This window comes from Cyanistes caeruleus, chromosome 6 (assembly GCF_971803275.1).
Source record: "Cyanistes caeruleus chromosome 6, bCyaCae1.hap1.1, whole genome shotgun sequence".
Classification (NCBI taxonomy): domain Eukaryota; kingdom Metazoa; phylum Chordata; class Aves; order Passeriformes; family Paridae; genus Cyanistes; species Cyanistes caeruleus.
The window spans coordinates 33,649,178-33,664,227 of record NC_141706.1 but is presented as its reverse complement, the minus strand read 5'-3'; the positions used below and the strand labels follow the sequence as shown (position 1 = coordinate 33,664,227).

The 15,050-nt window shown below is 44.4% G+C and overlaps 1 protein-coding gene across 6 annotated transcripts in view; it reads left to right on the top strand.

Moving 5' to 3' along the window:
- RGS6 (regulator of G protein signaling 6) overlaps positions 1 to 13,394 on the top strand; it is a 259,407-nt gene extending 246,013 nt beyond the window's left edge. For 4 of the 6 annotated variants that reach the window (XM_086891927.1, XM_086891928.1, XM_086891925.1 and 1 more), the window contains one exon: positions 11,774 to 11,912. In XM_086891927.1, coding sequence (XP_086748053.1) covers positions 11,774 to 11,824 — 51 coding nt within the window. In that variant the 3' untranslated portion in view covers positions 11,825 to 11,912. Of the gene's footprint in view, positions 1 to 5,452; positions 6,221 to 11,773 lie in introns of those variants that run through there. The other 2 variants (XM_086891929.1, XM_086891926.1) reach the window with 2 other exon arrangements.
- Positions 13,395 to 15,050: the final 1,656 nt, after the last annotated feature.

The following is a 15,050-nucleotide window of genomic DNA, read 5'->3' as shown; positions in this document are numbered from 1 at the left end:
AAAGTCTACAATTCCCAACCTCAGCACCAAAAACTGAGGCATTCAGTAATTGGGCCTTCTCTGTGTCTTCTGTCATCAGGACATATATCTCATTCAGCAGTAGCCACACATTTTCCCAATTTTTCCTTTTGCTGCTGATGTAGTCATAGAAACACTTGTTGTCCTTCATATCCCTTGCCAGACTTAATTCCAAATGGGCTTTCGCCTTCTTTGTCACATCCCCACATACTCTGAATGTTCCTTTAGTCCTCCCATGTGGCCAGTTCCTTTTTCCACATCCCAGAATCTGTTTGAGATTTTCTAGAAGCTCCCTGCTCATCCAAAGGGGTCTCCTGCCCCCTTTGCTTGATTTCTTGCTATGGGAATACACTGGTCTTGAGCTTGGAAGAAGTAATGCTTGAATACTGACCAGCTCTCTTGGACCCCCTTTTTTCTAGAGCCCTTCCTTTAACATCATTGTACTCAAATTTGGGGAACTTTGGGGAACATTGCAGGTGGCATAGAGCCAGAGTAGGAGCATGGAGGTAGAGGTTCATGATCCCTTCCTTGCTCAAAGGAACTTTGCCCTTCCTTACAATATTGCTTTCAATATCAGAGAAAGCTGACTTGTAGCCAGAAGACCAGACATGTCCAGCATCTTAGACAGGGAGTCTCCACCTGAGTGAAAAAAATCAGACTCTCTAAATTTGCCTGTTCCATTTGCTTGGGTCTCACCATCTCTTGATTAACAAAGATAGGAAAAAATGCAGAAAAGAGAACGAATAAAGCTTTGTGTTGACAAACTGCAAAGAGTATTGCAGGCTTTTTGTCTCTTACTCGGGTTAAGCCCCACCCCTGAAAAATCTTTCAGTGGTCTCCTGCACTGGGTGGAAAGCTGTACACTTGGTTTTGGGAGCACAGGCTTGGAGCAAGTGGAAGTTGTTTTACCCACAGGGTTCCAGCTCATCTCAGTCATAACTTAGGAGACAGGGGTTAGCTGTCCAGACCATTTGACATATTTTAGCAAGACACCATGAAGTTCTGCTAGCCAACCAGAGGCTTTTCACCTTCATCCACATAGATTAATAGGGAATAAGAGAGAACAGGGCTTTGCATAATTTTTTTGTACCAGTCTTCAAATCCTTCAAGACCTACTGTCTTGTCTTCCTTGGCTTGATACTTTTGACCAACAGAAGGCATCTCGTGACTAATGAATGCACAGAGTTTTTGCACCAAATCTTTCTGAAGCACAGGGGCTATCTGGTCCACATTAAGCATGACCTTAAGAGCAAGATTTTGATAGGGCAATTTTCACTGTGGTGATGGTTTGCCTTTTTTTCCAGGTCCTTATGAGGTATCAGCTGACACCCTAGTGCAATAGCCAAAAGGGGTTTGGTCTCCTGTACCAAAGGGCATGGTTTGCAGTGCCTGTCTGGGTCCCCCTTGGAGCAAGGGAACACCTGTCTGATCCAGCTCCCAACAGGCCAGGCACCCTCAACCTCCTCAACTCACCTGAGTGAGTCTGAAGCTGTGATGTCCATGTGTTTCATGGCAGCTTATTGGTCCCAGGACCAAACATGATCATCAGTCATCTGGTGAGCATCAAAGGGCCACATCTGCATGGTGGAGCAGAACACTACAGGGCACATGCTGCCCAGTGCTTCTGGAGCAGAGGAGTGGCAGATATCTTTTTTCCTCACTTCAGGTTTTGAAGAGTCCTCCAAAATACATAGGCAGCACAGTGGTAGGATTAACATCACAGTACCTGACCCCTGTGGCCCTATGCCAGGCTCCCATGCTCTGGAATAAAGGTATAAAGCTAGGCTGTCTCTTCCATGCTCTCCAGGGTGCCCTAGGGAACCGTCGGTATCATGGAATTGCAGAGCTGATGGTCTATTGCTTTGGAGCACTTACTAATCCTCCTCATTTAAAAAAGGATGGCACTGTGCATGGTGGCAGGTTTATCTTACTGCAATTTTCCTTTTGAATACAACAAGGATTGACATTATGAAAGCAGAGTTAGCCTGTCTTCTCTCCCAAGTGAAGATAAATGGCATCATAAAAATCAGACACCATGTATCATATATGTTATAAATAATATCTAGTATTGAGGTAATAACTTAATTTTAAAGACACACATACACACAAATCCATATATCTACATCTCTCTCTTCTGTCATATTTCATCATCTTACTAATTAAAAGGAGCCTGCTATACTATTTTTAGCCCTGCAGTCTCAGCCTAGCTGTTTAAACCACTGTAGTTTCCCGTCTGTTTAGAAATTATTTAATAATCAGATAGACAGAAGCTTAGTTCTCATAAGCTGAGATGATCCTTTAGGGCCAAGTGTTGAAAGAAAATATATTTTAATGAGTACATTTAGGGGAACTACTGCTGCTTTTTGCCTCACAAAGGAAGCCACCAAGTCTCTGCCTAACTTGCACTGGTAGCCATTTGCATTTAATAAAGCAGGAAATAGGAAGGGGGTCCTTTTTTGTATCTTGAGCATTATCTTTAAAAACAGCAATGGGTGCTTCAGCAATAACGGGGATTAAACCTATGGATACCAGCCTCAACAGGTAACTTAGATAAGCCTGGGTCATGATACCCAAACTTGAATTCAAACTTTCCTAAAATGGCTATATTCCAGGGAAGAAATTTTCCCTGGAAGAAAACAGGTATTAAAATTTCTGACTCAGTGTCCAGGTGGTGACTCAGTGGTGAGACCTCTGGATTTTATTCCCATCTGATATTTCTTTAAGAACAAAAGGCACACCCACATCTACCACTTCTGAGAGGATAAGAGTTCTCAGTCTTTGTGCTCTAAAGGACAAGAGAGTGACCAGAGCAGCGATCTATTCTTTAGGCAGAATTTTTACAAATTCTGGCTGAACTGACAGATGTGGGACACTGTTACACATTATGTTCCTGGACTGGAAAAGGTCTTCACCTGAAGAAAGAAAGAATCTCTTGTGTAAACTCAAGGCAGTGTTAAAAGAAAATAAGGTGAAGGGTGAGATGGTCTGTGTTCAAGCTGTGTGGGAAGTAGAGTGTAGATTAAGGATGTAAGAATGAAAGTTTTCAAATGACCCTTCTTCAAAGAAACCTGGACATTTTGGATGGAACATTTTGTATAGCATGTCAATGAAGACTGAAGATTGTCTCAGTTCCCAGACACAGGTTAACAACTGAATTGACAGACTGGCCCAGCTTCATTATCCATAGCACAGGCAGAAGGAGAAGCTGGGAAGCAGGAGCTTTTGTCATCCTTGTGTTAGCAGCACCAGTCTAGTGGTTTTGTATTCTCACCAGAAGCATTGTAGGCAAAGTCCCATATGACATCCTTGGAGCCAGTGCTCCACCTGGGTTTCTCATGCAAGGATAACTTTTCCAGAAACAAGAATGACTAGAGATCTTGTATTCAATGTATTTATCATGCTAAGTGCCCAAGATGCCTTCTGTCTGGAGCTTAAAATGCCCTCCTCCTCCTCCTTGCAGTGATGCAAACTGACATTATCATGGTAGCATTTCCCTTGCTTTAGTTTTCTGGTATCTTTTGGTAATTTCATATTGAACAATTTTTGTCTCAGGATGTAAATACATCCCAGTTCAGTGCCCAGAGAAATCTACAGTTGCATGTTTAATTTCAGTTCCATGTGTATCTCTTGCATTATATACCTATGAAAGCTTTAGTTTCTACCCTGATTGCCTGGCTGTCCCTTCCTCGATTTTCTCAGCTGTCTCCCAGCTCCATGTTGTCACTTTTGTTTTTCCCTGCTGCTGCTTCCCCATCTTCCTGACCCTGAGCTTTATCCCTTGGCCACTGTTACTCATGTTAGTTTTTTATGTCTTCTTGGTTTGTGTACTGTTGGACCAGAGTCCAAGTCAAATTCAGTCCTATTCTTAATTCATGAGTGTGGTGTCAGACATTTGAAATGTGTTGATGGAATCTTATCTTTCTCAGGTGAACTGTGTGATGTTTTGCACAGCTGTGTCACTGTGATGTATTATAAATAGTAACCATGAAAGCAGTGAAGAAGGTGTAAGGCTTGCGAAAGGATTGCTGTCCAATGTCATCTTTTTAACTGGTTCCTTGATAATCCCATAAAGCTGTCATATATTTACCACCTTTCCCACTTTTTCACTTTCCCAGTTTTACCAGCTTGCATAAATAGATCACAGCATTTGAGAACATGGAAAGTATTCACAACTGGCAATAATTACAAAGGTTTAAGCCATTATTGGTAGAGAATAGTGGTTGAAAAAGTGGAAAGTATAAAAAGATGATACACTAAAACACAGGTGAAGTGGCTATCAGAACAGACAGCAAGAAGGGAAGGGACACAGGAATGGATTCCAAAGTTTTTTAGATTTGGCATCAAGAAAAGACATCTAGAAAAAGGGTTATTTTTATCTTTGGAAGGTATTTTACTTGGAAAGAAAATGTGCTCACTTCACTACTTCAGTGATTACACTGGCTTGTACTGAGAAAAGGAACTTGCATTACTTAGGTGATGGGAAGCATCAAAAGGGGCTGCAGCCCATGTTTGTAGCCTGCCATGTGATTGTTCCCTGGGTGTGACAGCCAGCCAGTGTCCACAGCTGGGGCTGCAGAGGGCCGGATGCATGGCCTGCACGGAGCATGCACCGACTCACCGCTGCAGGCGGGAATGCACCTCATCTGCTCCTGGTATCACCGTGGTACCTTACCCGGTTTGGTAAGGGGTAAGTTGCAACCCGCATGCTGCACAGTCTGCTCTGTGCACAAGGGCTCCTTTATGGGGTAAGTATTCATTGTTTCTAGTTGATGAGTTACCCTTCACTTCCTGAAAGCACAGCTGTGTAGTGCTGCTGGCACAGGATGGCAGCTTCCTTTTGCCCCTGAGAGGGCACAGTGGGTGAGTGATCTTTGTGCATACTCTTTGTGAAAGTGCTTAGGGACCCTTCTGGATGAAAGGCACTATACAGAGTTCAAACACACCCACTATTAATTTGATGTATTTTATTTGAGCCACGCACAAGCCCTGGAAGATAAAAGCTGGTAGCTTCTCACTACAGACAGGTCTAGCTGCCGATACTAAACCATGACCTTAGGTGTTTGGGAGGGAGGGTGTGCTTGGCCCCTGCTGTGAATTCAGCCAAGTTTGTTTTGATACTCCAGAGAGATTTGATATTTCAGTGGTGCATCCATTTTCCTCTGTACAAGACATTTACATATCTGGTTTCCATTTGTGCAGAAGGCTGTAAAACAAGCTGAGTCCCTTGCACAAAATCACACCCTGCCCAAGAGCCAGACCAGCAACATTCAGTTAGGGCATTTCTGAGGTGGCTTGAATGCTACACCATTGTGTACTGGCTGCAGTGATCCATCTGCTCCTCTGTCTTCCTGGGTTTTTGTCAAAGGAAGGAACACATCTTGAATTTGCAGTCCATAGACATCTTCTACTAACACCAGAATTTGTTCACTCTCAGCTACAAGGAGCCCAGACTACACCACAAAAGAAGAGGATCTTGTGGTGCTGGTGGAATGGTGGAGGAGGGCTGCAGCTGTTACGAAGCTGTGCCAGGAGTGGGTGAATACACAGATCCTGGTTTGTGCCATATGCAGTGGTGTACTGGTATTTCTCCAAGCAAAGTGCAGTGCCTCCTTTAGGAAGTGTAAGAAATCCTTACAACTTAAAATGGGAATAGATGATACTGGTTTTAATTGGACTGAAGCTCTGAATTGTTCCCATAAGAAATATGAGCTAGAAGAGCAAAAAAGCAATATCAAATATGGGAACTTAACCCATGGTGTTGAGCTTCACTGTGATGGGCAGGAATGGCAAGAAGCTCAGGTAATTTGTCAGTCAAGCCTTAGAGGAGGAGTGGGGCCCACTTCAGGAATTTTCAGGTGATTCATGAGACTGTGCTGGCAAGAACAGGTGAGCATTCTGCATGCTGGGAGCATCTTGCCCCACCTTACCCTCTACAGCCATTTTGCAGCTCCTGTTTTCAGTTTGTGTCAGTGTGTTATTTGTGGTATTGTCCACCATATCTTGTGCGTTAATTTATATTACTTATGTTCATAGTTTATGTGTCTGTGTTTGTTGTTGAACTAAGTTATTTTCCAGTATTGTTTATGTTTTTAATTCAGTTTCTTATTTAACTTCATTAATATATGTTACATTTATCCTGACAGTGTATATCTTAATGAAAAAATCTAATAAAAAGAATATTTTTAAATGGCACAAAAATAAAGCTTCCCCAAGATCTGCATTGTAATATAACATTGAAAACCAAACAGTGCTGGCAGTGCTAGGGCCATGGAAATCTCTCCAGAAGTAAAATTTGGTTGCAAGACGTTGTCTGCCCACTGCCATCTTGTAGTATGTTAGCTAAAAGATAGGAAAACTGAGCAGTGCCTGTGATGGTGTGAAAAACCTCAGATTCAAGCTGATGGAAGGAGAATTACCTCACCACCACTGGAGATGCAGACCAGCCCCAATTCTCAGCAAAGGGGGATGGGACAACAGTGCTCCCCAGGAGATGACTTCTCTTCCAGGAAGGTGATGTTTCTGGCTGGAGCAATTGGGCAACAGACTGGGAAAAAGACAGCCCCAAGCATAAATGAGGGGTAGAATGCAAGAAGTGGGGCCAGCTGTACAAACAAAGCCCCAAGCTGGTGGGTGGAAATTAAGGAGGTGAACAGTCAGTGTTGAAAGCACTTTGGTCTGTATTGACATGGCAAATGGGAGCCTGTGCTGCCACCCCTCCTCTGTCCCACTGTTGCAGCCACAAAGCTCCTTATGGGATAAATCCTGCCTGGGTGTTCAGGTAAGTTGTGGACGACATGCATGGCAGCTCTGTCTTGTGCATGCTGAGGTGGGGAATGTCTGCATGCTGAACTGCGCTCTGCTGGGCCCAGCACATCAACATTGTGTGAAACCAAGGGTACTGGACAGAACTAAACTTTCCATTTTAAAATATTTTTTAAAGATAGTTCCCACTCTTTGCTTCTCTCCATACTGTGCAAAGTTCTGGCTTTAGCAGATAAAAGCAAGGAGCAAGATGGAAACTTTGGTGGCTCATACAGGAGGTTTGAAAGGAGTGCTGTCCCTTTTTTTGCATCAAATCCAGACACCCTTTTTTCCCCTCTTGGTTTCTTTGCCTGTGTTAAATTGCTGAATTTTGTTTCATTAAAATAATTGCTGAATGCATTTTACACTAGCTTAGTAGCTGCTCAGCAAAGGCTCAGCCACTAAAGATGCTAACCATCTCCTGTGACATACAGGTTAATCTTTATATCACTGGGCCTTAGTGAGCCCTGATGCCCAATCCTCTGCTACATATGTAGCCAAGCAGTTAGGGTGGCCACATACCTGGAAGTCATATTTTAGGGGGCAGTTTCATTAGGTTTATTAAGAACTCCTGATGTTTTCCTTAGGTTACTCCAAATTCAGATTTTACACTGCCTTCAAGAAATGTCTCCTGTCATGGGGGTGTTCAGGAGGGAAAAAAAACCCAAAACCCAAAACTGATTCATTCAGCAGCATAGAGAGAACTGGACATTACCTTTACCAGATGCAGTGAAGCTCCATGTCATCCTTGCCTGTAAACTGTAGAACAGCTCAATTGCTTGCAGGAAGTGAGAGAAAAGGAAGACTTCCTTCATTCAAGATGACACACAACATATGCCATACAACATATGCCCTACTGCTTGTGCTATGCTGTTTGAGTGACAACAGTCTGGGCTTTTAATTGTTGTAACCCTAATTAGTAGTTCCATGACAAATATTTTGGGGCTGGAGTACTAGAGATTTCTTTATAGACTTTAGACCCCATGTAAAAAGTTCACTCCTTACATCCACTCTAATCTTGTCTTAAGTTATTCAGCATATACGTGTGGCACAGTAAAAGAAGCACTGAAGTGTGCTGAACTTGAGATGGTACGCTTTCCAAATCCCCTGCCAGCACAGCTTAGATGAAATTTCTCCTGGAAATACAGCAGTTGTTGTTGACATTCTCTTTCAGTGGGGAAAGGAGAGGTAGAAATCTGGAGACAGCCACTGTTTTCATGCTAAACAAAGATGGATGGAATGAAAACATAATTTATCTTAGTTTAACCTTTTTAAAGAAATTAGGTGTTGTTTGTGCCAAACTTTCACATCATAATACTCTGAAACATCCTTGCATTGTCAGATACATCCCCAAGGAAATTCCATCTATCCCACGTGGTAGATGAGACCCAACATGCCCTCCTGGACCTGAACTTTTTTGGCATGTGTTGTACCCAATCAAGAACTATTTCAGCCACCTCAGCTTCTCAGAGCAACCTTTTGCCAGACTGACTCAGGCACTCACACCATATCAGCCTCAGGGAAGGGTTGTGGGATCACAAAGAATACAGGGGTGCATCTCACCTCTGCTGTCTCAAGTTGGATGGACACAGGCCACCCTCTCCTGGTTACCCGGATGCCTCTTTTCCAAACACTAAGCAATGACACTAAAGCATGCTGTCACCATCCTGGGCTCTTTAGCCACGGACATCCTCTTGGCAAGCAGGGGCAGGTGGGTTTGGATGGGCTGGCTCGGGGTCCTAGGGAGAGTGCTGGCTGCCTGCTGCATGAGCCACTGCCCCATTCCAAAGGAGCCATCCTGTGTGCTGCATTTAGGCTTTTCTCAGTCAGCTGATGCAAACCTTTTGTCTCCTGCTGGACTTTGTGCCTTAGAAGCCCTGCAGGGCTAAACCTGAGAGACCCACAGGCCAGCCCCTCAACTGGTGTAAATCAGCAGCACTTCTCTGAAAACAACTGAGTCATGTTGATTTATATCAGCAGGTGGATTGCAGATCCCGTCCAGCTTTTCCACCTATTATACAATGTTTTACTCCCATCTTGTTCATTTTAGTAATAGGAAAGAGATACCAGCTTTCCTAATGAAATGCAGTTTTTTCCTGATCCTCTTTTATTTTTATTTTAATGAGGATGTCTAAGATGAGAGAATCCTAAACCAAACACCTGCATTCCACCCAACTCCAGCCTGTAGATACCCATATCACTCAGGCCCATGCTGTGAGGCTGACACTTGGCCCTGCATTGGGTTGAAACAAAATCCCCTACATCAGTATGCCTCTAGCTGGGGGCTGAACATTACAACACTTTAGCTTGTAGTCAAAAATGTCACAGCATTAATCCCTCTACACAATTTCAGGGATCCTTTTGCCATCTGTCCCAGCACAGAGGTGAACACAACAGCCGAGCAGACAACATTGCTGCCTGCTTCTTGCTGTCTTAAACCAGAGCTTCTTGCACCCATCTGTTTGCATGTCCCTGCGCGTGAGGCCGTTCCCTGGCACAGTCATCCTCCCAGACAGACGGGCTTTGCACTGGGGACTCATCCCAGCCTGCAGGCGGGAAGTTTGCTGCAGTTCCCAGGGTAACGCCTTTCCCATGAGACGGGGGAGCTGCAGATGGAGTCCACTGCTTTTCCCTGCAACGGGAAGCAGTTTCCATTGGGAAACCCATGAGCAAAGTTTTGCCCTGTGCAAACCACGGCCATTGGCTCGGTTTCCAACCCACCACCTTCTCCAGGGCAGCTGTCCCCTCTCCCCAGCCTGGCCCACTACCGGCGTTTCCCCTTCCTGCTTTGAACACAGGAATGTTGACATGGGGGCGGAACGTGGAGCAGTGTTTGCTCCTCAGCCCTGCTGGAACCTGACGCAGGGAGCTGGCGTAGCCCCAAGCCACCTGCCTGTGAGAAGATAACAAGAGGAGCTGCCTGTCGCAGATTAGTTAGAGTCTGGCTGAATAGGCATTATATAAACCAAGGCTTATTTGTTACCTTTTTTCCCTTAAGGAAGTACCCAAATATTAGTGGAAACTAATTTATTTTTTTTTTTGCTAAACTTAACCATGTTATTCTTCCAGGAATTAGCATCCATATCTTTACCTTCTTTTCCTATAAATAGGATTCAGGGACTGATGATTTCTTAGCACTCTCTGCAAGTGAGTGCAAGTGATTCCTCAACAGCAGCAAAATGACAGCCCTGGGCTTAGCCACCCCAAGCCACATCGCCCTGCAGAAGACTTGGCCACACCCTGGGCTAGTGCTGGGCCAAGCTTTATGGCAGTGCGTTTAAAAATAATAATCCACCGAAATTTGATTTATAGTGAAAAAAACAAACAAGCAAACAAAAAAAACCCAAACCACCGAATGTGTATCTTGAATAGTGTGTCTGCAGAGCCCTGGGATGGAGCTGGCCATTCCCAGGCTGAGCCATGTGTGTGAGGCACAGAGCAATGGCTGTGGGCCTCTCCTCCTAGGCAGGACAATCGGCGTGATGACAGTGTTTCCCACAGCCAGCTGCTGATATACAGAACATGGACACATTAGGCCGTGCATGCTCATGCAGCTGAACAAATTATTTGGTGAAAGTCACACATCTCAGTAATGAAATGCTGCTTCTGTAGGGAGCAGCTACATCCTCCTGGAACAGCCCTACATGGAAAGAGATTAGAAATCAAAGGGAGATGGGAAGTGTTTCTTTCTCTTAGAGTGTTAACTTGTTTAAAAATATTTATTTCAAATAGCCTGCTAATTTTTACATTGCAAATTTTTCTACATTTTGCGCTTACTCATTTTTACTGAATAATCCATTTCTCTTGCTCTTTTTGTGGCTCTTTGAAACAGCAATCAGTAAGACTTCCTATTGCAAAGGAAATCTTGGCTAAATATAGTAATGAAGAGGAGGTTGTTTAAGAGCTGCTAGGTATTCTACAGCTCTCTGGTATTCCCTGAATGTTTATTTCAAGCAAGACTTTTTTTTCCCTTTAAGAAAAACATCGTTTTTCAAGAGGAAAGCTCACCAAAGAAATACAGCAACTGGTGCAATACCTGAGATAGTTTTTCACTGTTATATCAGTAATTGCAAAGCCATCAGTATTCCCTATGTGGATATACCCTGTCTGCAAATGGAGAACGATGGCTGTAGGTCTTGCAATAGGTCCTGTAGGTCCTTTGCTCCTGAAAGCAGGTGCTGCACGGTCTAATTTATGGAAGGGGTTCAGATGTGCAGGTGACCTTCCTTCTTCCTAGTCCTTGGTCCTGCCAGTTAGTGGGAAACTGTGGATGACAGCACATGTGGGAAAGCTCATGTGGATGACAACAGGGCACGAGCACATGCCCTGCCACAGCCACACTCTTGCACTGTTGGCTTGGAGGAGAGCACAGGGAGGCAAAGCAGAAGTGAAGAGGCACCAACCCAGAAGGCAAGTGACCAAAGAGTGTGCCAAGGTGAGTGACAGCAGGGCAGGAACAAGCTAAACTGTTTCTGAAATTACTTTTTTCCTAGACCTGCTCCTGGTGGATGCTGTGCAGATAATACTGATTAACAGACAGTGGAAGAGATATTTCAGTTTTCACAGGAGCCAAGCTGGGTAGAACTCTGCACCAGCAAGGCAGCATTGGGCAGAATGAGTCGCAGTGAGTGTAGGACAGAGCTTTGCTTTTATCAGTTCCCATGAAATTGGAGAAAGGAAATACCTTCACAAGAGAGGGTCCCAGGCACAGTCTTGAGTGATAGCCACTGGACATCATTAGGCACAACTCCTCCTTGCCAAACCACTTTCCTGGGGCAAAACTGCAGGCACATGAAATTCTAGAGGCAGGCTCACCCCACCTGCCTTCCTTGTCAGGAGAGCCTGACACAGAGTGCCCCTCTCTGGGGGAAAGTCCCTGCCCCTCACTCCCAGAAAAATCATTCCACAACATCACTTACATCTCTGGATCTCTTCTGTCTATCCCTTCTTCCAGGGAAAGTCTCTGGCAAGCAAGCGCCTCACGGGCCTGATGCAGTCCTCCTGACAGCTCCAGCCGACCGCCCCACGGGAGAGACAGCTGGGACCACTGCCGGGGACGGGGCATTTCAGGGAGAGCAGGTCCCTGCAGGGAAGACAGCCTGAGCAAGTGGAAGCAGAGAGTCACACACCAATGGAGCACCTCTCTTCACAGTTTGCACCAACACTTCCCTGTCTGCACAGCTCCTTAAGGACCCTGAGCTCTGTGCAGGTACTTTGTTTCCAACTGAGGTTTGGAAGAGCACACTTCACCATACACAGGAGGTTGGCAAGGCAAGGGCTTGCTGTCTCGTTCTTTAAAGAAACAGACCCAACCACAGCTTGGAGAAAGAAGAGCTGAAAGAGATCAGTTTTTTTCCACATCTCTTTTCTCCCTGGCACAAACATGACTGTAATAAGATGACGCCACAATCTCACTTACTCCCTTTCATGTGGCCGTCTGGATCCAATAAAATATCTCCTGGAAGCTGCTTCTCCTTCTCACAAAATCCCAAATGCATTTCACCTGCAGATTCACTGACTTTAACTTTGTTTTTCTTTCCTATGTTTCTCCTCCTTTAAACCAATGAAAGAAAAAAAAAAAAGCACTATTTAAGTTCATCACTCATTGTCCTTCCAATAGCATGTAGCATGTTCAGAGATGATGGCCAGATCCTCAGCTGAAGTCAGGAGAGCAGGAGTGGTTTTCATCACCTGAGGATCAACCCCCTTGAGTTAGACTCTGATCCTGGTGCAGATTCTCTGACATTGTTGGAATTGTTCTGCATGTGTGCATAGTGCAAAGGTGATCAGACTCTGCCTGATGCTCAAAAAGTCATGTTTGAGATGTGCAATGCACACACAAGCACACGCGTGTGAGCACACACACACACACACACACACACACACACACACAGTATTTTAAAGTGAGTTGGTTTATATTTCATTTAATTTTCTATTTATTTAAGATTTTCAATACCTAATCAATGATGGATGTTTAAGCTTTTCTCCAAGTAAACCAAACTGGACTCTAGCTCTCGAATCGGAGAGGGCCAAAATCCACTCACATGTGTCCAGAGAAAGGCAACTCTGATGTGGGCAGGTGTCAAAATTCAGCCTACAGAGAGAAGGGAATTGATAGAGATGGGACCAGCAGAAGCAGGGCATGAATGGGCAGGGCCAGGTGACCCTCCCTAAACGGCAGCACACCCAGCTGTGATATGATGCTCAGATAACTGACCCTGCTGAGAAACATCATTCTCAGAGTGAAATCGTACCATTGGAGGAAATGAGTTTCCACTAAAACTCATCTGACCTGCAGCCCATGAATGCAGCAGCAAAGGATGACACAGTAGCTTGTTTCAAGCTGTTGGAGGTATGAAGGTCAGGATGATGACAGGACTGAAGTGACTTTATTAAGAAATCCACTTATACAAGTTGCAGACAGGAAAATGGCCTGCATTCACATACAATATACTATCTATATATAAAAAGAACTTCAAGATCCAGCTGACTTAGTACCAAAAAAATCTCTGATATTTTGTAAGCAGTTCAGATCTGAAGCATACATTAAACTAGACGTTTCTTGGTCTTCTTCACTCATGCCAAGGCAAATTGGCTTTTTGTACAGGTGGTAGAAACTGCTATGTGGCTGCAAGTCTGCATTCCTACCTAGGCAAAACCATCTAGCTAAGTAGACAGCTGGCTATCAACAACATTCACTTCTGAGGCAAGTATTATTCTAATATATTCTAATATATATTCTATATATATTATATAGTATATATAATATATATTCTAATATATTCCAAGGCCTATGTATGCACAAAAACATGCCAGCATAGTTTCTGTCATAAAAAGTACCTTCCTCTTTGCCCGTGACAGTTCTCTATCTGATATCTCTTTTATTTCCTGCAGAAAAGTCCTAATATCAATTATACCTAAGGCCCATACACCTGCATGAATGTACAGTAGACTACTGAGTAGGATGTTTGTTCTTTACACATGCCTATACCCTATAAACAGTATGCTGTCTGAGGCCTTCAGACCAAATTCATCCTGCACATACATGTCACACAAGAGAGTTCCAGTACTGCAGAACTGCCATGAATGTCCCTGACATTCCTGTTGTTCCCCTGACTCTGAAGAGGACATTTGGTCCCCTCCAAATTGTCCCTTAGCTGTCCTTGCAGGACTCATTTGTCTTGTCCTCTATTGCCCACCCAGCCAAGCAGGTCTTTCTGTAATAGATTCACATGTCCATTCATGCAAATGCGTATGTGTCCCCTTGGTCATCCCTACAAAAATGCAGAGGTCATCTCTTCTCAGAGCCTTGTAGATGGTGTTTTTATCTCTGTCAAACCCACCAGTGCCATGCATTATTGGAGTTCTGTAAACCAACAGCTGCTCATACTCCAAGCTACTCTACTGCCAGTGCTGCCCAGCCACAAGGCATTTCCCATGGGACCTCTGTCTTGTGAACTCTCAAACTGGTCTGCAGAGCATTCCTGAGCAAGACGTACAATATAAACTGAACATTGCAATATAAAACATGAAATCGGTGTGTAGCAAGGAGCAGGGATGGTAAATGGTACATGTGAGTCTCTGCTTTGCAGTGAGTTCCTGATACTGGTGAGGTCTCCTGGGGGAAGAATGGGGTAGCTCCAAAGACGTACTCCTCAGGTCCTGCAGCATGGGGGCACATGTGGACAGGACTAGAGAATGCTGGTGGGTGATAGGAAGGGTGGAATTTGGGTTATGGTCAGTGCAGGCAGCAGAAATGTCAGACTTTAACTGGGGGATGTGCTGCTGCCCTGTGAGCAACGCACTCTGCTTTGTCTTTCAGCTTCATTCCTGCAGGACGGTCATGCTGGCTGCCACAGTATTTTGCCTGTGGGGAATATTCCATGTTTGAACAGTTGAGCGCATGGAGGGAATTCTTACAGAGATGGAGAGTATGCATATGGGCCTGCATCAGGGGGCCTGGATGCTGAACAGCTTGCCATTTAAATGCACACTCGTGCAAACTAATCTGCTCAGCAATGGCTAGCTGAGCGGACAGAGCTGCATATCCTCTGGAGGGAAGAATGCTCTGCTCCTCATTTCCTGACTAAATTTCTCCAAAACAAACATGAGAGTAGACAAGGCCTCCTCCTGGGAATACATATCAACTGTTCTTTACATGTCTTTTACTTCACATATGGTGATACTAACATGTAACTACTTCCACATGAACCACATCCTTGAATTATTGC